A 22,918-nucleotide genomic window follows, 5' to 3' on the forward strand; every position below is an offset into this window, starting at 1 on the left:
TTGCAAGTGAGTTGAAAGTTAAGGTTGAGATTGGTCATAGTGGCCATATCAAATTACGGTAAAATGGGTGAATGTCTAAAAAGGCGTCATGCCTATAGGGGGAACAGGGGCACGTGCCCTCTTCGATTAGTCCTGTTAAAAATAAATACATGCTTGCCCAGATACAGTGCATTCGGAAAGTATTCAGAGCCCTTAACTTTTTCACAAAACAATTACATTACAGCCTTATTCTAAAATGGATTCACTCATCAATCTACACATTATACCCCATAATGACAAAGCAAAACATGCATTTATAAATGTTATAAAAAACAGAAATACCTTATTTACATAAGTATTCAGCCCCTTTGCTACGAGACTCGAAATTGAGCTCAGGTGCAACCTGTGTCCATTGATCATCCTTGAGATGTTTCTACAACTTGATTGGAGTCCACCTGTGGTAAATTCAATTGATTGGACATGATTTGGAAAGGCGTTCGCCTGTCTATTGACAGTGCGTGTCAGAGCAAAAACCAAGCCATGAGGTCGAAGAAATTGTCTATAGAGCTACGAGACAGGATTGTGTCGAGAGCACAGATCTGGGGAAGGGTACCAAAACATTACTGCAGCATTGAAGGTTCCCAAGAACACAGTAGCCTCCATCATTATTAAATGGAAGAAGTTTGGAAACACCAAGAGCTGGCTGCCTGGCCAAACTGAGCAATCGGGGGAGAAGGGCCTTGGTCAGGGAGGTGACCAAGAACCCGATGGTCACTCTGACAGAGCTCCAGAGTTCTTCTGTGGAGATGGAAGAATCTTCCAGAAGGACAGCCATCTCTGCAGCACTCCACCAATCAGGCCTTTATGATAGAGTGGGCAGACGGAAGCCACTCCTCAGTAAAAGGCACATTGGAGTTTGCCAAAAGGCACCTGAAGATTCTCTGGTCTGATGAAACCAAGATTAAACTATTTGGCCTGAAAGCCAAGCATCATGTCTGGAGGAAACCTGGCACCATCCCTACTGTGAAGCATGGTGGTGGCAGCATCATGCTGTGGGGATGTTTTACTGGGAGACTAGTTAGGATTGAGGGAAAGATGAACGGAGAGATGTACAGAGAGATCCTTGATGAAAACCTACTACAGAGCTCTCAGGAGCTCAGACTGGGGTGAAGGTTCACCTTACAACAGGACAACGACCATAAGCACACACCCAAGACAACACAGGAGTGGCTTTGGGACAAGTCTCTGAATATCTTTGAGTGGCCCAGCCAGGAGCCCAGTCTTGAAACCTGACAGAGGATCTGAGAGGATCTGCAGAGAAGAATGGGAGAAACTCCCCAAATACAGGTGTGCCAAGCTTTAGCGCCAAACCCAAGAAAACTTGAGGCTGTAATTGCTGCCAAAGTTGCTTCAAGAAAGTACTGAGTAAAAAGTCTGAATACTTTCTGCACTGTAGGTTCCCAATCTCCCATCCTTATAACTAGCTACATGTACCAAGAAGCCATTTCAGGTTATCAATCAAATTATAGTAGGTAGCTTGTCTAACTATCTAAGCTGGCATGCCTGCTGGCAAGTTCGTTAGACTTTAGAAAAGCAAGCAATAATTAAATGTCTGAATAAGAATCACATTCCTTTCAATTTACCCAGATTTTTAGCAGCGATGCAGAGAAGCATATATATATATATATATTTTTTTTTTTTTAAGAACCACAAGTCAGAAGGACAGCTCAAGAAGTAGGCTTAGATATGGAGAAAAATATATATTTTTTTACACCAAATTAATAATAATGATTATGACTCTAGATTGCAGTAAAAAGCTTTCTGATGTTTGAAAAATGCTGAATTCTCTGGATGGAGGGCCTAGACCCACTTCGGACCAACCCCCCAGTCATCCTCACGTACTTTGTGCCGCATCTGATTTTTGGGGTGCATGGCTAAAAACTGATTCAATCTTTCTTAGTTGTATTGACCTGTATTGCTTGATTGGGAGATTGTGCATCGACGTCAAGATTTTTATTCTATTGTACACTCTCGCAGTGACAACAAGACCTTATTAAGCACCACCCCACCTACCCCCATTCCACAGTGCCTTTCTCTTCAATCTCTCTTTCAATCTCTCTGTTGTTCAAACTCTGCTGTGTTCTAGTGGTTTGACTGCAACAGAAAGTGGAGGGATGGAAATAATCTCAGCTGGCTGCCATTTTCTTTTTTACCACCCATACATATTTGCAGTGAAAACAGGCCTCCATAGATTGTCAAAAGTTGAATCCATCCTTCTTTTGCTCTTCATATTAGAATATATATATATTATAATAATTAGCACTCTACTATGAATTAGGACTACATTGATTCCTGGACCAAATAACAATACCAATGGAACATTCTCTCTGACTCGCTATATTTATTGTTATAGTTTAATTTTGTTGTCTTTAAGGGTTTTGTAGCATTAGGCCTTACCTTCCTTAATGGTAGAAGTTAGGCTCTAAGGTAAGCTAATGAGACTGGCAAATATTATGTATTTCATAAACATTTGTAGTTGGATTCATTCAGGTGTAATGCCACAGAGTTTGACACTCACCCGTCTAGCTCGTGTGTACTGCTAGCTGTAGAGATGATCATATCTGTAATAAAGATCTGTGTACTATGTATAGATAAAGACATATTTGCATCTGCAGATGAATTATGTGGTAGAGAGGGAGAAAACAAAAGGTGGATGTGAGGCACTAGTGGTGGCAGTTAACTAGCACTGCTGCAGCAGCTCTGTCTGTGTAGTTGGGATCAAGCAGTCAGAACCAGGAAGAGGCCCTGTTTCCCCTTATCTAACGACAACAGAGCACATGTTGCCATGGCCACAGGCTGCTCTCTTTGTGTGTGTGTGTGTGTGTGTGTGTGTGTGTGTGTGTGTGTGTGTGTGTGTGTGTGTGTGTGTGTTCCATGTCCATTGTTTGCTCCGGGTGTGTTAAAACATCAGGATTGTCACTGTGGTAGACACACTTTTCTCTCCTTGTCGCCATTATAACTCTGAGAAACATTCTCTTCTTTCTTTCTTTCTTTCTTTCTTTCTTTCTTTCTTTCTTTCTTTGTGACAGGTTGGGCCCTCACAAAATTCAGTCACACATTGTTTCAGGAAATGTTGAGGTTGAGGTTGGCGAGGACCTGGTTCAGTTAATTGCACAGAAAGAAAAAGGGAGAAGGGGGAGATGGAGAAGTAGGGTGCTCAAACAGACATGCATATTGCATGAGTCCCTCTACTGCACCCCTTTCTTCACAGAATGGCTGAGCAGTGCTTGTTAATTCCGCTTGGTGAGATAATAATTTTTAGTGAGAGTTAGTGTACTGTACTGGCAAAAGCTTTTAAAGTCACAAGCATCATACACTTTCTCTTAATAGATTCTCTTAGAAATTGACAAAAAATAAATCGTTGTCAAAAGTTTTTCTTTCTACCATGGTACACGGTGAAATGCAGCCACCAATGTGTATGGGTCCGAGAACACTTCCCCTGGGATTGAGATATCACTTTACTTAAAGGCCCAGTGCAGTCAAAAACATGATTTCCATGTGTTTTATATATGTTTCTACACTACGAGCAGGGTTGGAAATTAACACCCAGCACCAAATACAGGTAGATTTTGTCATTGGTAAGAATGTCTATTTCACCAGCCACGTTGGCGGGGGGTTACACAGAGCATTTGGGAATGACAAGGAAAGCTACTAAAATGTGACTTGTTCTCGTGTTTCTTGGCCAGTTATATCATTTTGTTCACACGCTAGGTGATTTTTTTCATCACAGACAAGCGAGTTCCCAAGTTACCATGGTAATGATCTGTCCCTTAAAGGGGCAGCTGAACTTTTTTGTCTCACCAAATGATTGCGCTTGATTGAGAATGGATCATGGATATTCATGAACTTTTTGTAATTTCTTATCATTAAAATAATTAAATACATGAATTGTTTCCTTAGATTTATTTGTGTGCTTCTAAATTTCTACTTAGGAGAACATCATGTACTCCTTGTAAAGAAATGTCACCATAGAGTCCTGAACTATAATTAAGCGATAAGGCCTGAGGGGGTGTGGTATATGGCCAATATAACACAGCTAAGGGCTGTTCTTATGCACGACGCAATGCAGAGGGCTTGGCGATATTGCCCATTGCCGTGTTAAAGTATATTGGCCATATACCACACACCCAACATAATTAGAAGAGTAAAAATTACTTTTTTGTCATACATGGTAATGTAAAATTCCACCCATAATTTGGTTTTAATTCAGAGAGAATAGCAAAAGTATCTAGATCCTCTATGAGGCCGTGGAGAGACTAATTGTGGTTTTAAAAGAAAACATGAATCATCAGCGTACATTTCTAATCACTTAATATTATTGTTTGATCTAATCTTAACAGCTAACATTTCGATGGCAATAATAAATAGATATGCCGATAGTGGACAACCTTATTTTAATCCTCTAGAGAGTTTAAAACTTTCTGAGATGTAGCCATTATTTACTATTTTACACCTAGGGTTACTATAAATAACTTTAACCCATTTTATAAGAGATTCTCCAAAATTGAAATATTCTAGGCATTTATATATAAACTCCAGTCATACTTTATCAAAAGCCTTTTCAAAATCAGCTATGAAAACCAGGCCTGGTGTCCCCGATATTTCATAGTATTCTATTGTTTCCAGTACTTGTCTTATATTATCTCCAATGTATCGTCCATGTAAAAAACCTGTCTGATTAGGATGAATAATATCTGACAATACTTTTTTAATTCTATGCGCTAGGATTTTTGCATCACAACACTGAAGTGTAAGAGGTCTCCAATTTTTTTAATGGACTGGATCTTTATATATACCACTTGGGTCCTGTTTCAGTAATAATGATATCAGACCTTCTTGTTGCGTGTCTGATAATCTACCATTTATATAGGAGTGGTTAAAACATGCTAATAATGTTCCTTTGAGTATATCAAAAAAAGTTTTGTATACTTCCACTGGTATGCCATCCAGCCCTGGAGTTTTCCCATCCTTAATACTTCTACTGGTATGCCATCCAGCCCTGGAGTTTTCCCATCCTTAATACTTCCACTGGTATGCCATCCAGCCCTGGAGTTTTCCCATCCTTAATACTTCCACTGGTATGCCATCCAGCCCTGGAGTTTTCCCATCCTTAATACTTCCACTGGTATGCCATCCAGCCCTGGAGTTTTCCCATCCTTAATACTTCTACTGGTATGCCATCCAGCCCTGGAGTTTTCCCATCCTTAATACTTCTACTGGTATGCCATCCAGCCCTGGAGTTTTCCCATCCTTAATACTTCTACTGGTATGCCATCCAGCCCTGGAGTTTTCCCATCCTTAATACTTCCACTGGTATGCCATCCAGCCCTGGAGTTTTCCCATCCTTAAAGGCCCCAATTGCATCAAGCAGTTCCTCCTCTGTAATTTGACCTTCACATGAGTCTTTCTGTACAGATGTTAATTTTACAATATTATTAGGACAAAAATCCATACAATTAGTTTCAGTTAGTGGAGATTTTTTATTTCACCTTTATTTAACCAGGTAGGCTAGTTGAGAACAAGTTCTCATTTGTAACTGCGACCTGGCCAAGATAAAGCATAGCAGTGTGAGCATACAACAAAGAGTTACACATGGAGTAAACAATTAACAAATCAATAACACAGTAGAAAACGAAGGGGGGGTCTATATACAATGTGTGCAAAAGGCATGAGGAGGTAGGCAAATAATTACAATTTTGCAGATTAACACTGGAGTGATAAAAGATCAGATGGTCATGTACAGGTAGAGATATTGGTGTGCAGAAGAGCAGAAAAGTAAATAAATAAAAACGGTACGGGGATGAGGTAGGTGAAAAGGGTGGGCTATTTACCAATAGACTATGTACAGCTGCAGCGATCGGTTAGCTGCTCAGATAGCTGATGTTTGAAGTTGGTGAGGGAGATAAAAGTCTCCAACTTCAGCGATTTTTGCAATTCGTTCCAGTCACAGGCAGCAGAGTACTGGAACGAAAGGCGGCCAAATGAGGTGTTGGCTTTAGGGATGATCAGTGAGATACACCTGCTGGAGCGCGTGCTACGGATGGGTGTTGCCATCGTGACCAGTGAGCTGAGATAAGGCGGAGCTTTACCTAGCATAGACTTGTAGATGACCTGGAGCCAGTGGGTCTGGCGACGAATATGTAGCGAGGGCCAGCCGACTAGAGCATACAAGTCGCAGTGGTGGGTAGTATAAGGTGCTTTAGTGACAAAACGGATGGCACTGTGATAGACTGCATCCAGTTTGCTGAGTAGAGTGTTGGAAGCCATTTTGTAGATGACATCGCCGAAGTCGAGGATCGGTAGGATAGTCAGTTTTACTAGGGTAAGCTTGGCGGCTTGAGTGAAGGAGGCTTTGTTGCGGAATAGAAAGCCGACTCTTGATTTGATTTTCGATTGGAGATGTTTGATATGAGTCTGGAAGGAGAGTTTGCAGTCTAGCCAGACACCTAGGTACTTATAGACGTCCACATATTCTAGGTCGGAACCATCCAGGGTGGTGATGCTAGTCGGGCATGCAGGTGCAGGCAGCAACCGGTTGAAAAGCATGCATTTGGTTTTACTAGCGTTTAAGAGCAGTTGGAGGCCACGGAAGGAGTGTTGTATGGCATTGAAGCTTGTTTGGAGGTTAGATAGCACAGTGTCCAAAGACGGGCCGAAAGTATATAGAATGGTGTCGTCTGCGTAGAGGTGGATCAGGGAATCGCCCGCAGCAAGAGCAACATCATTGATATACACAGAGAAAAGAGTCGGCCCGAGAATTGAACCCTGTGGCACCCCCATAGAGACTGCCAGAGGACCGGACAGCATGCCCTCCGATTTGACACACTGAACTCTGTCTGCAAAGTAATTGGTGAACCAGGCAAGGCAGTCATCCGAAAAACCGAGGCTACTGAGTCTGCCGATAAGAATATGGTGATTGACAGAGTCGAAAGCCTTGGCAAGGTCGATGAAGACGGCTGCACAGTACTGTCTTTTATCGATGGCGGTTATGATGTCGTTTAGTACCTTGAGTGTGGCTGAGGTGCACCCATGACCGGCTCGGAAACCAGATTGCACAGCGGAGAAGGTACGGTGGGATTCGAGATGGTCAGTGACCTGTTTGTTGACTTGGCTTTCGAAGACCTTAGATAGGCAGGGCAGGATGGATATAGGTCTGTAACAGTTTGGGTCCAGGGTGTCTCCCCCTTTGAAGAGGGGGATGACTGCGGCAGCTTTCCAATCCTTGGGGATCTCAGACGAGATGAAAGAGAGGTTGAACAGGCTGGTAATAGGGGTTGCGACAATGGTGGCAGATAGTTTCAGAAATAGAGGGTCCAGATTGTCAAGCCCAGCTGATTTGTACGGGTCCAGGTTTTGCAGCTCTTTCAGAACATCTGCTATCTGGATTTGGGTAAAGGAGAACCTGGAGAGGCTTGGGCGAGGAGCTGCGGGGGGGGCGGAGCTGTTGGCCGAGGTTGAAGTAGCCAGGCGGAAGGCATGGCCAGCCGTTGAGAAATGCTTATTGAAGTTTTCGATAATCATGGATTTATCAGTGGTGACCGTGTTACCTAGCCTCAGTGCAGTGGGCAGCTGGGAGGAGGTGCTCTTGTTCTCCATGGACTTCACAGTGTCCCAGAACTTTTTGGAGTTGGAGCTACAGGATGCAAACTTCTGCCTGAAGAAGCTGGCCTTAGCTTTCCTGACTGACTGCGTGTATTGGTTCCGGACTTCCCTGAACAGTTGCATATCACGGGGACTATTCGATGCTATTGCAGTCCGCCACAGGATGTTTTTGTGCTGGTCGAGGGCAGTCAGGTCTGGGGTGAACCAAGGGCTGTATCTGTTCTTAGTTCTGCATTTTTTGAACGGAGCATGCTTATCTAAAATGGTGAGGAAGTTACTTTTAAAGAATGACCAGGCATCCTCAACTGACGGGATGAGGTCAATGTCCTTCCAGGATACCCGGGCCAGGTCGATTAGAAAGGCCTGCTCACAGAAGTGTTTTAGGGAGCGTTTGACAGTGATGAGGGGTGGTCGTTTGACTGCGGCTCCGTAGCGGATACAGGCAATGAGGCAGTGATCGCTGAGATCCTGGTTGAAGACAGCGGAGGTGTATTTGGAGGGCCAGTTGGTCAGGATGACGTCTATGAGGGTGCCCTTGTTTACAGAGTTAGGGTTGTACCTGGTGGGTTCCTTGATGATTTGTGTGAGATTGAGGGCATCTAGCTTAGATTGTAGGACTGGCGGGGTGTTAAGCATATCCCAGTTTAGGTCACCTAACAGAACAAACTCTGAAGCTAGATGGGGGGCGATCAATTCACAAATGGTGTCCAGGGCACAGCTGGGAGCTGAGGGGGGTCGGTAGCAGGCGGCAACCGTGAGAGACTTATTTCTGGAGAGAGTAATTTTCAAAATTAGTAGTTCGAACTGTTTGGGTATGGACCTGGAAAGTATGACATTACTTTGCAGGCCATCTCTGCAGTAAACTGCAACTCCTCCCCCTTTGGCAGTTCTATCTTGACGGAAGATGTTATAGTTGGGTATGGAAATCTCTGAATTTTTGGTGGCCTTCCTGAGCCAGGATTCAGACACAGCAAGGACATCAGGGTTAGCAGAGTGTGCTAAAGCAGTGAGTAAGACAAACTTAGGGAGGAGGCTTCTGATGTTGACATGCATGAAACCAAGGCTTTTTCGAACACAGAAGTCAACAAATGAGGGTGCCTGGGGACATGCAGGGCCTGGGTTTACCTCCACATCACCCGCGGAACAGAGAAGGAGTAGTATGAGGGTGCGGCTAAAGGCTATCAAAACTGGTCGCCTAGAGCGTTGGGGACAGAGAATAAGAGGAGCAGGTTTCTGGGCATGGTAGAATATATTCAGGGCATAATGCGCAGACAGGGGTATGGTGGGGTGCGGGTACAGCGGAGGTAAGCCCAGGCACTGGGTGATGATGAGAGAGGTTGTATCTCTGGACATGCTGGTAGTAATGGGTGAGGTCACCGCATGTGTGGGAGGTGGGACAAAGGAGTTATCAGGGGTATGAAGAGTGGAACTAGGGGCTCCATTGTGAACTAAAACAATGATAACTAACCTGAACAACAGTATACAAGGCATATTGACATTTGAGAGAGACATACAGCGAGGCATACAGTAATCACAGGTGTTGAATTGGGAAAGCTAGCTAAAACAGTAGGTGAGACAACAGCTAATCAGCTAGCACAACAACAGCAGGTAAAATGGCGTAGACTAGGCAACGGGGCCAACAGATAAAACAAACAAGCAGAATGGAGTACCGTGATTTATGGACAGTCCAGCGTGCATCAGCTATGTAGCCAAGAGATCAGTGTCCAGGGGGCAGCGGTGGATGGGGAAGGGAAGCTGGACTGGCGAGTGTTATCCAGGTAAAAAAAACGAACATTGACTAAATAGCTTGTAGCTAGTTAGCTGGTTAGCTTCTGGAGGTTCTTGAGTGTGTTCTAAAAATAAATAAAAAATAATAGCGATTCCGTATCACATTGGGTGAGGCAGGTTTCCGGAAGGTATAAACAAATTAAAAGTCAAAAGAGATAGAAAGTAAATATGGGTCCGGTGGGCGTTTGGGACGCGGCGATTCAGGCGGTTAGCAGGCCTGTGCTAACAAGCTAACAGTTTGTAGGCCCGGGCTAGACAAGGTAGCAGTTAGCGGACCGGAGCTGGACAAGCTAGCAGTTAGCAGGCCGAATTAGCAAGCAGGGAGATAGCGAGGGCTAGAGAGTTAGCCTTTGGGGGACGTCGCGATGGGGTGAGTCTGTTTATTCCTCTTCATGCGGTGACATCGATAAACCGGTCGTGGGCCCGGGTATTGTAGCTCAGGAGTATGCTACGGTGGTAGCGCAGGCCGGGCTAGCTTCAAGCTAAGTGGGTGGAAACGCTAGCCAGGGGTAATCATCCAGGGTTGCGGTTTAGCTAGATAGCTAGTTGTGAAGATCCAGCGTATTTGGAAGCTTAGGTTTAGCAAAATGTTTTTAAAGGGATAGCTATGTAAAAAACGAAAAATATGTAAAAAACGAAAAATAAACAAAATATAAACAAAATATACAGGGACACGACACTACAGGACGACTTACTGCTACGCCATCTTGGTCATCCACGAGATGGAGGAGCATATTCTTAAAGTACTTTACTTCCTCTTTCAAAATATATTTTGGTGAATCATGCGTGACTCCATCATTTGTAACATGTTTTAATAAAGCATTTTAGGTAGCATTTCTATATTGAAGATTGAAAAATAATTTGGTGCATATTTCCCCATATTCCATCCAGTTCGCTTTATTTTTATAATCTATTACACTGGATCTTTCTTGAATAAGTTCCTCCATTTCTTTTTGTTTTTCCTCTAACTTATTCTGTGCCTCTATGGTACCGTTTTATTGCTATCTAACTGTACTGTTAGTCCTTCAATTTCCTTTGTGAATATGGACTCTTTTGATCTAAATGGCTTTTGTTTTTTAGATGAGTACTGAATTGCATGGCCTCTAAAGGCACATTTAAAAGTGTCCCATACAATAAGGGGATCTGCTGTACCTATGTTATGTCTGAAAAAGTCAGTTAAATTCTTCTGTCCTAGTTCTAAACAATTTATCATCTAGTAGGCTTTGATTAAATTTCCAATATCCTCACCCACGTGGAAATTCTGTAAGAGTAATATATATGCCAATTATGTGATGATCCATCCACATTCTGTCCCTTATCGACACTTTTTAAACTTTTGGTGCCAGAGAGAATGCCATAAGAAAGTAGTCAAGACGACTAGCTTGATTAAGCCTCCACCATGTATATTTCACTAGGTCAGGGTATTTAAGTCTCCATATATCCACTAATTACAATATATCCATGACATTCATGATTTCCTTAAGTGCCTGAGGGTGATAGTTTGTAGTGTGATTTCCTTTCCGGTCCATAGAGGTTTTTAAGACAGTATTAAAATCTCCCACCATAATAATAGAGTCTAGTGTTGCTTTTAGAGTTGATAAATTCTTATAAATATTTTCAAAGAAGCTTTGATCATCATTATTCGGACCATATAGGTTAATAAGCCATATCTGTTTATTGTCCAATAACATACACTGCTCAAAAAATAAAGGGAACACTTAAACAACACAATGTAACTCCACGTCAATCACACTTCTGTGAAATCAAACAGTCCACTTAGGAAGCAACACTGATTGACAATAAATTTCACATGCTGTTGTGCAAATGGAATAGACAACAGGTGGAAATTAAAGGCAATTAGCAAGACACCCCCAATAAAGGAGTGGTTCTGCAGGTGGTGACCACAGACCATTTCTCAGTTCCTATGCTTCCTGGCTGATGTTTTTGGTCACTTTTGGATGCTGGCGGTGCTTTCACTCTAGTGGTAGCATGAGACGGAGTCTACAACGCACACAAGTGGCTCAGGTAGTGCAGCTCATCCAGGATGGCACATCAATGCGAGCTGTGGCAAGAAGGTTTGCTGTGTCTGTCAACATAGTGTCCAGAGCATGGAGGCGCTACCAGGAGACAGGCCAGTACATCAGGAGACGTGGAGGAGGCCATAGGAGGGCAACAACCCAGCAGCAGGACCGCTACCTCCGCCTTTGTGCAAGGAGGAGCAGGAGGAGCACTGCCAGAGCCCTGCAAAATGACCTCCAGCAGGCCACAAATGTGCATGTGTCTGCTCAAACGGTCAGAAACAGACTCCATGAGGGTGGTATCGGAATCCCCACCGGCTAGGTACAAAGTCGTCAAGGTTCTCAAAAGGCAGCTTTGAGAATTTCCTTGTATAGTATGCTCTCCCTTTAGGAGGCGTTGGCTTTGCAGGACCAACCCTGCCAAGCATGCTCAGAATCTTGAGGGGGTAGTGCTGCCCTTGGTCTCTGACCGCATTTTGGCTGCATACAGACCGCTTACAGCAGGCCCATAAAACAGTTAGGGACTTCTCCTTAGTTTCTGGGTCATTCAGGTGGGTGTCTAGGGTATAGGGTTGTGGACCGTACCATTAAATTAGGATCATAAATAAATAATTAGATATAATTTATTTTAAAAATGTAGTTCCCCATGATAGGACAATAAATAAATAAGACGTATAATTCATTATTGAAGTATATCCATCATCTGAACAACATTGAAAGCCCTCTCATACCCAGGCTCACAGCAATACCTTGGTTCTGGGATATGCAACCATATCATTTCTCACTCACTCAACTTTCCAAACATAACAAATAAAATAAAAAATAAACATACACCACACCAGCTACACATACTGTGCTTTCTGTTTACATAGTTTTTACTTCACCAGGTTGAATTAGTGCTTGTGTGTTCCAATTAGTTATATGTGAAGATATATACAAAAGCAAAAAAATATATAAATTGTATTGTTACAATCCATAACCGGGCTAGAATTGTTTCATTATTTTCCTCATCTATGAGAACTTTGTCATTTTAAAATAACCATGGAGTAGTCTTTGTGTCTCTGAACAACTGGTTATCAATATATAGTTTATCAACGACGAGAGTTACTCGTTTCCCTTTTAACATATTTTCTTTGAAAATTGGATACAGAACTTTGCGCCGTTCTGCAATTTCCTTCGGAAACTGATCATTCATGCCAATTTTGGTCCCAGCAAGTCTTTTACCCAGGCTTTTAACCATTATTTTATCTTTAAATGAAGCTAATTTGGCAACGATTGGGCGTTCATACCTCTGGCCTCTCTGTCCGAAGCAGTGTACACGTTCAAGTTGGATTTTGTCGATAGCTTCACATGGAATCTTAAGCGCTGTAAGGAGGAACTCTAACTACAGATTCAGGAACTTCCCTTTCTTTCTCCTGGATACCTGTAAGTACCAGATTCTCTCTCATGGATCTAGTCTGTATGTCCTTCTCTCAGAACGATGTTCTCCTTTTTAATTTCATTCACTTCGGTTTCAATCTTATTGACAGTCCCTTTTAGCTTGTTTGTTTCCTTCTCCAATGTTGCAGCTTTTTCATCACTCATCTCGAGGCTTGCCTTCAACACTTTTATATCCTTACTAACTAATTAAAGTATACCCGGTTTGTCATTTATTGATTTTAACAGAACGGTTTCGACCTTTACCATTCCCGGTGGTGAAAATATTAAATTGTCTGTGTCTGTAGAAGAGTCACGTTTTCGTCTCCGTCAGGTTTGGATGTTGCTTGTTTTCGTAATATTTGCCGTTAAATGTCTTAAGATTTGTTTTGTGTTATTATCCAGATTGAAGGTTATCACCCACCAGATTGTGCAGTGCTAATATTTTAGTCCAACTTGTTGATGTTGAATATTACATTTTATCTTGAGGTGCTCCACCTAACTTCGTTCAGTCAGCCATTACATGTCCGCATCTTACAGTATAGGCAGGTCGGCCACCTGGCAGACAGTCAGAACCGTGCACTAGGCCGATCCATCGGCAATCAAAAGCTGTATCACGCGATGGAATGCTGTCTTTCACAATTTCTTGGCTTGCAATGTCTTGTGACTTCAGTAAAGCAAGGGCCTACAGTATCATCAATGAATAGGCTAGGATATTGAAATGAGCGAGATGAAAGACTTCGCTCTCACACAGTCACACTATTGAGCCAGTATGTTGCTTACTTTCTGCGTCAACATAAAACATTTAATTAAAAAACTGTTCGAAAAATTCTTGATTGAGAAAATGCTCTCTGCTAAAAAAGCTATTTTTGTTTCTTTTTGACCATTTGAATTGAAAAACAATCACAGTAAGGTACTTAATTGTTACCCAGAAATGATTTGATATTGAGAGAAAAGCAGCTGCATTGGATCTTAACATTTTTTTCCTTCAGTTCTTCAGTCCCATTTGGTGCCTAGTGAATAGAACCCAATGGAGTGGTCTAATTGATCAGCCTGTTTGTTTTCTTACTGCCGTTCAGCTGTAGGCCTATGCTGCAAGCTAAAATGTGAAGTCAGGTCTATGTAAGGTGTTTGAAGTGTTGTAACTTTGGCTAGCCCACCAAGGGGAATCGATTCTTTAGTGTAATGGTGGGATAGCAGACATGGGTACAAATTTGAAATCTTTGAGTGTTTGCTGTAACCTACCAGGGTTAGCACCAGAGATGGAAGAGGAAGCGAGACATCCCACTCCCTAATTTATTTCTGGTTACGTTACAGTCAATGAACTAAGCAGACCAGACCCAACTGCTAATGCATTGTTGTCTATGGGAGAACCACCCCATTAAGCAGACCGGAACTGACAATTCTTTTCAATGGTTAAAAGCTTTTTAAACATAGTGGGATATCTTAATTTATCCACAATCTTTGTTAGCACTTTTGCAGCTACTCTCTTGGTTCCATTGCGCCAGGCCAACTCAATCAAACCCTTATAAAGTATTTGAAATAATTTTAAATAGTATTTGAACCCAGGTCTGTGGGATAGTTGTATTGATGTGCAAGAGGAAATGAGGACATACAGCTCCCCAGATGTTCCATAGTAGCATGGTAGCATTATGGCAGTCATATTACCCCATCCATCAAAGGGTTTCTTCAATGCAAACTGTAATTTTCAAATCCAGCATTGAACAATCCAAGATGCCAAGATGAAAAGACAGCAACATTGTATTCTACTATTAGCACTGTAAATATTACATGTATTCCCTAGATACGCTAGTTAGCATTACTTCCACCTTGTGGGTTCATTATTTTTGAAGAGCCATGCTCGTCGATGATGGCAAGGCCTGACCTAGTTCTGGGCCATCACTCCCCCCCCCCTCCCCTCACACTCTCTCTCTCTCCCTCTCTCTCTCCCTCTTTCTCCCTGTCTCTCCTTCTCTCCACCACGTTTCACACTGTGAAACATTGCGAGAGGTGGTCCCTGCTGAACAATTACCATGCAAAGCAATCCAAATAGAGATGTTTGCCGAAAACAACATGTGTGTAATTACTGCTTAATGACTCCCTTGTCTAGTCAGAATGCACAATTAGACCGGCAATGGGGAAGCACTGCCAGTGCCCACTGGAGAGAGAGAGACAGAGTGAGAGGCAGGGAGAGAGACAGGCAAAGAGAGAGAGAGAGAGACAGGCAAAGAGAGAGAGAGAGAGAGAGACAGGCAAAGAGAGAGAGAGAGAGAGAGACAGGCAAAGAGAGAGAGAGAGAGACAGGCAAAGAGAGAGAGAGAGAGAGAGAGAGGCAGGCAAAGAGAGAGAGACAGGCAAAGAGGGGGAGAGAGAGAGAGAGAGAGAGAGAGAGAGAGGGGGCAAAGAGGATGGTTTCTGCAGTGAATGTGGAGTAATGGCTGCACTGATAGCATTCAGCTGAGGATAAATTGGCATTTTAAATGGGAGAGCCAGTGCAAGGAGAGCTATAGCAGAGCATAGGAAAAGGCTTACATTGGAATATATGAGCAGCCATGTTGAATTACAAAATGTCTGACCTTTATCTGTTGTCTTGGGGGTTGATTGGTAGTTGGATGGTTTCAATTTGAACGTCAGATTTTCATCCCACCTCCGTGTTGAAAAGACAAGACTGTGACATGAAATAAACACTTTAATTCTTTATCCATTTTGTTTAATGGCATAGCTTTAAAACAAGAGGATAAAATATTTAAAAAATGTGTGTATTTGTTGACTGTACTATGAGACCCAGAAGAGGGTCTGTTCCAACCTTACCTCTTTATCTCACTTTATCTAATCGCCGACATGACAGTGGTTTTTGATACATTAAATTAAATACAGTAGTCCAAATACAGTATGTGGACGTACTGTAGAGGCTTTCATATGAAACAATTATATCACCCTGTACCACTCATTGATCAAGTTGTTGTTCACAAATGTGGTGTGGTTTTGAAAGGAGATAAGCCTGTGATCTCACAAAGCTAAATGTCTGACAATATATTACTTATTCAAAGCAAACAGAATGTTGATGCTCAGTATTTAAACTATGCTTATATAAACTGAACAAAAACATAAACACAACATGTAAAGTGTTGGTCCCATGTTTCATGAGCTGAAATTTAAAAAAAAAACGGATATATTCCATATATACAAAAATCTTATTTCTCTCAGATTTTGTGCACAAATTTGTTTACATCCCTGTTTGTGAGCATGTCTCATTTTCCAAGATAAGCCATCCACCTGACAGGTGAAGCATATTAAGAAGCTGATTAAACAGCTTGATCATTACCCAGGTGTACCTTGTGCTGGGGACAATAAAAGGCCGCTCTAAAATATGTAGTTTTGTCACACAACAAAATGCCACAGATGTCTCAAGTTTTGAGGGAGCATGCAATTGGCATGGTGACTCTAGGAATGTCCACCAGAGCTTTTGCCAGAGAATTTAATGTTCATTTCTCTACCATAAGCCGCCTCCAATGTTGTTTTAGAGAATTGAGCAATGCATCCAACCGGCTTTACAACCGTAGACCATGTGTATGGCATTGTGTTGGCAAGTGGTTTGCTGATGTCAACGCTGTGAACCGAGTGCCCCATGGTGGTAGTGGGGTTATGTTATGGGCAGGCATAAGCTATGGACAATGAACACAATTGCATTTTATCAACGGCAATTTGAATGCACAGAAGTACATTGACAAGATCGTGAGGCACATTTTTATCTGTGACCAAAAGATACATATCTGTATTCCCATTCATGTGAAATCCATAGATTAGGTCCTAATGAATTTATTTCAATTGACTGATTCCCTTATATGAACTGTAACTCATTCAAATCTTTGAAATTGTTGCCTGTTGCGTTTCTATTTTTGTTCAGTATAGTTCTCTTTAAGTAGCATAGTTGCCCCCCAAAAAATATTGTAAGTGTGTTTTGTGCAACACTAAAACGTGTTGAATATATTCTTGGAGACAAGAAAGGGAAAGGGGGTTACCTAGTCAGTTGTACAACTGAATGCCTCCAACTGAAATGTGTCTTCTGCATTTAACCCAACCCCTCTGAAACTGAGGTGTCATTGAGACGGCATATTTAAGTGTCTGGGTGGTGAATCTATAGTTAGGAATAGTAATGTATTCTTTAGAATAAGCAAGTAGATCCTCACAAGGTTTCCTTTGAATGCATCATTAACCAACCATTGCCTCAGGTCACTGCTCATTCCCCAGTCATTACTCGCTATTACTAATAATCTGGTGTAATTTGTGAATCTCTCTCTTTCTCTGCCTCTCTGTATCTCTATCTCCCTCTTTTTAATATCTTCCACTGTGGATATTTTCTTTCACCCTCAGGGATCGTATCCATCAGACTTCTCAGGTCATCATTTCTTAGCCAATCACAGTGGCCCATCTGTGTTCACTGATATTCTACCTGTGTTTTTCTAGCTAGCAAATCTTCAATCCATTTCTTCTGGATCGGAAAAGACCACCCATTAAATCCCACTGTATCTCCCCATCTGTGGAATTTGAAATAGAATGCTGTTTGATCATGTTTTCATTGCCGTCTGTCTGTTCCCCTTCCTAAACCCACAGAGCTAGGTGATGTGGCCCACGCTATGCAAATAATTACTTTTGTCAACAAACAAGAAAACATTGTCTCTCCTTCATGCCTTTAAATAATTCCATAGCGGGTTGAGAGCTGGTATTGATATATGTCTATGAATGTCCTGTATTACCCAATGCACGGTGAGGGCACTGTCAAGGTTAATCCCATTTGCCGTATAAACGGCTTCATGACAGATCTGAGTGCTATGGAGAGTCCAAGGTTGTACGACAATATATTGCTTTCTGGTGGGCCATAAAAAAAAATTCTCCATCACAATGGCTTCATGAAATTCTCTTGTAGTATCTTCAGTTTAGGCTTTGTGAACTTTCCTCATTCTTAAGAAATGCATTTTAAGGTGTTAGATGACTATCAGGCAAGAAGATTCCAACTGAAAAGTGGTACTCCTCATGAATTTCTGTGTTGCTTCAAATCTGGGCCTGATTCATAAAGCATTTCAGAGTAGGATTGCTGATCTAGGATCAGGTCCCACCAGTCCATGTAACCTTTTTAATTGTGATCTAAAAGACAAACTGGTCTTAAATCAGTACTGGGACACTTGATATGGCCCCTGAGTCCTCAAAGGGGCCTATGTCTGAGTAGGAATCTTTCCTAAATTGTGGCCCATCTGTAAGTCACGCTAACCATAGCAATGTAGCTAAAACAGCATAGCACTGTAGTTTGTCTAGTGTCAGGGCCATGTCATAAAACAGTTCAGCCACGCAATCTGATTGGAGCACAGCCATGCTAAAACCACAGTAAAGGCATTCCCCCTCATTTAATAGTGTTTAGCATTAGGGTCAGCATCAAGTGTTCTCTTCTCTTAGCATACTCCTCATTGCTAATACCCCATGTGAGAGACATGGCATCCCTTCCCTTCAACAGCCAAGTACTCATACACACACATGCGCACACACACATGGACACACACACACATGAGCACACACACAGTATACACATAGGGTATTCTCGACCCCACGGGGGAAAGCCCATCGCTCGTCACTTGGCTCAACTAGCCTAATTACCGCCCACTGATGAACTGTAATTACCGACACTGCCACAACGAGGTTTAGAGAATGTGACAAAGTAATTAGACTCATGCTTCAGGCCACCCGTAAAGACATCACTACTTCTCTCGCTCTTTCTCTCTCTTTCTCTCTCTTTCGCTCTCTCTGTGTTTAGAACTCTTATTCACATAATATTTGTTTTCTTTCTATTTCTGTTTACAGTTTGATGGTGACAACATGTACATGAATGACAATAACCAGGAGTTTCGGTCACCAAGCCAGGTGAGTAGGCCGGATCACCAACTAATACTGAAGTTTGAAAAAACAGGTTCTACCTTATGGTCAAATGCCATTCTATCTGTGGCGGCTGCATCAGCTAAACTGAAGCGTTTAAATGTCTAATAGCAAAGTATGAAAAGCAAAAACAATTGAACAATGTTGCTTCAGAGCTACCACCCTCCTGGTCATCCACATGTTGTAGTTTTCTCTATTCCTAACATGGAGAGTAACTTCCCATGATTAATTATTGACTAGTTATTATGGAGTTCCCAAAACCCATAGCTGTGTTACCTAGTCCAGGCAAGGTAAGGTGTGGATTTGTCTTTACCAAAACAGTTTTCACTGACTTACTTGTCTCAAACCCTTTCGTTCCATTGAGAGCATAGGCCATGCACAAACTTCCTCCAGACTTGGTGTATTGGGGTTTTACAGTATTAAAAGGTGTTATAAGGTGTTGTTAGATTTCTGTCTAACTAGCCTGTTGGGAGCTTAGGAGTGTAGCTAAGATAGGAGCTGACACGACACTCACTCCAGTAGACTGGGGGGAGGGGAGCAGAGTACTCACAGCTAGAGCTGGAACACATGGGAAGAGTTGTTGATACAGCGGCAAACCTTGATGCTTTAACAAAACATGACAAGGTTACAACTCCTCATCAATTAGCACTTGCCAACAGAGAGGGAGGGAGAGAGAGAAGGGGGAGGGAGACTTTAAGTGATCAAAGGTCTCAACTGACATCTCTTTGAACTTAAAAACTTCTTAGGGCTGAGATCCCGCTAACGGGGTCAATATGACAACAGCCAGTGAAAGTGCAGGGCGCAAAATTCAAAACAACAGAAATCCCATAATTAAAATTCCTCAAACATAGAAGTATTTCACACCATTTTAAAGATACACTTCTTGTTAAACCCACCACAGTGTCTGATTTCAAATAGACTTTACGGCGAAAGCACCACAAACGATTATGTTAGGTCAGAGCCAAGTCACAGAAAAACACAGCCATTTTTCCACAAAAATCTGAAATAGAGATCAAATTAATCACTAACCTTTGATGATCTTCATCAGATGACACTCATAGGACTTCATGTTACACAATACATGTATGTTTTGTTTGATAAAATTCATATTTCAAAAACAAATTCTCAGTATACATTGACGCGTTATGTTCAGTAGTTCCAAAAACATGCGGTGATTTTGCAGAGAGCCACATAAATTTACAGAAATACTCATAATAAATGTTGATGAAAATACAAGTGTTATGCATTGAACTTTAGATAGACTTCTCCTTAATGCAACCGCAGTGTCAGATTTCAAAAAAGCTTTACGGAAAAAGGAAAACATGCAATAATCTGAGAAATAACATTATAAATATGAACTTACCTGTGATGATCTTCATCAGAATGCACTCCCAGGAATCCCAGTTCCACAATAAATGTTTGTTTTATTCGATAATGCCCATCATTTATGTCCCAATAGCTACTTTTGTTAGCGCGTTTTGTAAACAAATCCAAACTCGCGAAGCGCGTTCACTAGGGGCAGACGAAATATCTAAAGGTTTCATTACAGTCCGTAGAAACATATCAAACGATGTATAGAATCAATCTTTAGGATGTTTTTAACATAAATCTTCAATAATGTTCCAACCAGAGAATTCCTTTGTCTGTAAAAAAGCAATTGAACGCGAGCTAACTCTCACGTGAACGAGCGTCACGAGCTTGTGGCACTCTTATTAAATACTTTTTTCTTTACATAGTTGAATGTGCTGACAACAAAATCACACAACAATTATCAATGGAAATCAAATTTATCAACCCATGGAGGTCTGGATTTGGAGTCACACCCAAAATTTAAGTGGAAAACCACACTACAGGCTGATCCAACTTTGATGTAAGGACAGTCTGTGGTGCAATGTGGCTTTGGTGGATGGAGCGAGACATGATGTCCCAGATGTGCTCAATTGGATTCAGGTCTGGGGAACGGGTGGGCCAGTCCATAGCATCTATGCCTTCCTCTTGCAGGAACTGCTGACACACTCCAGCCACATTAGGTCTAGCATTGTCTTGCATTAGGAGGAACCCAGGGCCAACCGCACCAGCATATGGTCTCACAAGGGGTCTGAGGATCTCATCTCGGTACCTAATGGCAGTCAGGCTACCTCTGGCGAGCACATGGAGGGCTGTGTGGCCCCCCAAAGGAATGCCACCCCACACCATGACTGACCCACCGCCAAACCGGTCATGCTGGAGGATGTTGCAGGCAGCAGAACGTTCTCCACGGCGTCTCCAGACTCTGTCACGTCTGTCACATGTGCTCAGTGTGAACCTGCTTTCATCTGTGAAGAGCACAGGGCGCCAGTGGCGATTTTGCCAATCTTGGTGTTCTCTGGCAAATGAAAAACATACTGCACGGTGTTGGGCTGTAAGCACAACCCCCACCTGTGGATGTCGGGCCCTCATACCACCCTCATTGGAGTCTGTTTCTGACCGTTTGAACAGACATATTTGTGGCCTGCTGGAGGTCATTTTGCAGGGCTTTGGCAGTGCTCCTCCTGCTCCTCCTTGCACAAAGGCGGAGGTAGCGGTCCTGCTGCTGGGTTGTTGCCCTCCTACGGCCTCCTCCATGTCTCCTGATGTACTGTCCTGTCTCCTGGTAGCACCTCCATGCTCTGGACACTACACTGACAGACACAGCAAACCTTCTTGCCACAGCTCGCATTGATGTGCCATCCTGGATGAGCTGCACTACCTGAGCAACTTGTGTGGGTTGTAGACTCCGTCTCATGTTCACCCACGATTGCGTGGCCACGCACGCCTCCAACTCAATCATCAAGTTTGCGTACGACACAACAGTGGTAGGCTTGATTACCAACAACGACGAGACGGCCTACAGGGAGGAGGTGAGGGCCCTCAGAGTGTGGTGTCAGGAAAATAACCTCACACTCAACGCCAACAAAATTAAGGAGATGATTGTGGACTTCAGGAAACAGCAGAGGGAACACCCCCCTATCCACATCGATGGAACAGTAGTGGAGAGGGTAATAAGTTTTAAGTTCCTCGGCGTACACATCACAGACAAACTGAATTGGTCCACCCACACAGACGGCATTGTGAAGAAGGCGCAGCAGCGCCTCTTCAACCTCAGGAGGCTGAAGAAATTCGGCTTGTCACCAAAAGCACTCACAAACCTCTACAGATGCACAATCGAGAGCATCCTGTCGGGCTGTATCACCGCCTGGTACGGCAACTGCTCTGCCCACAACCGTAAGGCTCTCCAGAGGGTAGTGAGGTCTGCACTATGCATCACCGGGGGCAAACTACCTGCCCTCCAGGACACCTACACCAACCGAGATCATCAAGGACAACAACCACCCGAGCCACTGCCTGTTCACCCCGCTATCATCCAGAAGGCGAGGTCAGTACAGGTGCATCAAAGCTGGGACCGAGAGACTGAAAAACAGCTTCTATCTCAAGGCCATCAGACTGTTAAACAGCCACCACTATAACACACTGACTCAACTCCAGCCACTTTAATAATGGGAATTGATGGGAAATCATGTCAAATATATCACTAGCCACTTTAAACAATGCTACCTAATATAATGTTTACATACCCTACATTATTCATCTCATATACGTATATACTGTACTCTATATCATTTACTGCATCTTTATGTAATACATGTATCACTAGCCACTTTAACTATGCCACTTTGTTTACATACTCATCTCATATGTATATACTGCTGTAACGGTTCTCTTGGGGTGAAGTAGAGGCTGACCAAAACGCAGCGTGAATATATTGATTCATGTTTAATAAACAAAGATAAACACAAACACTACAAAACAATAAACATGGAAAACCAAAAAACAGCCCTGTCTGGTGCAAAACACAGAGACAGGAACAATCACCCACAAACACACAGTGAAACCCAGGCTACCTAAATATGGTTCCCAATCAGAGACAATGACTAACATCTGCCTCTGATTGAGAACCATATCAGGCCAGACATAGAAATAGACAAACAAGACATCCAACATAGAATGCCCACTCAGATCACACCCTGACCAACCAAAACATAGAAACATACAAAGCAAACTATGGTCAGGGTGTGACAACTGCACTCAATATCATCTACTGTATCTTGCCT

At 42.6% G+C, this 22,918-nt stretch overlaps 1 protein-coding gene across 3 annotated transcripts in view; it reads left to right on the plus strand.

Moving 5' to 3' along the window:
- The window catches only part of LOC109869408 (TOX high mobility group box family member 2-like), a 135,641-nt gene that overhangs the window by 54,464 nt on the left and 58,259 nt on the right, over window positions 1-22,918 (plus strand). For all 3 annotated transcript variants that reach the window (XM_020459531.2, XM_031803478.1, XM_020459532.2), the window contains one exon: window positions 18,717-18,776. In XM_020459531.2, the coding sequence (XP_020315120.1) occupies window positions 18,717-18,776 (60 nt within the window). The remainder of the gene's footprint in view (window positions 1-18,716; window positions 18,777-22,918) is intronic.

Source organism: Oncorhynchus kisutch, linkage group LG24 (assembly GCF_002021735.2).
Source record: "Oncorhynchus kisutch isolate 150728-3 linkage group LG24, Okis_V2, whole genome shotgun sequence".
NCBI classification, from domain to species: Eukaryota; Metazoa; Chordata; class Actinopteri; order Salmoniformes; family Salmonidae; genus Oncorhynchus; species Oncorhynchus kisutch.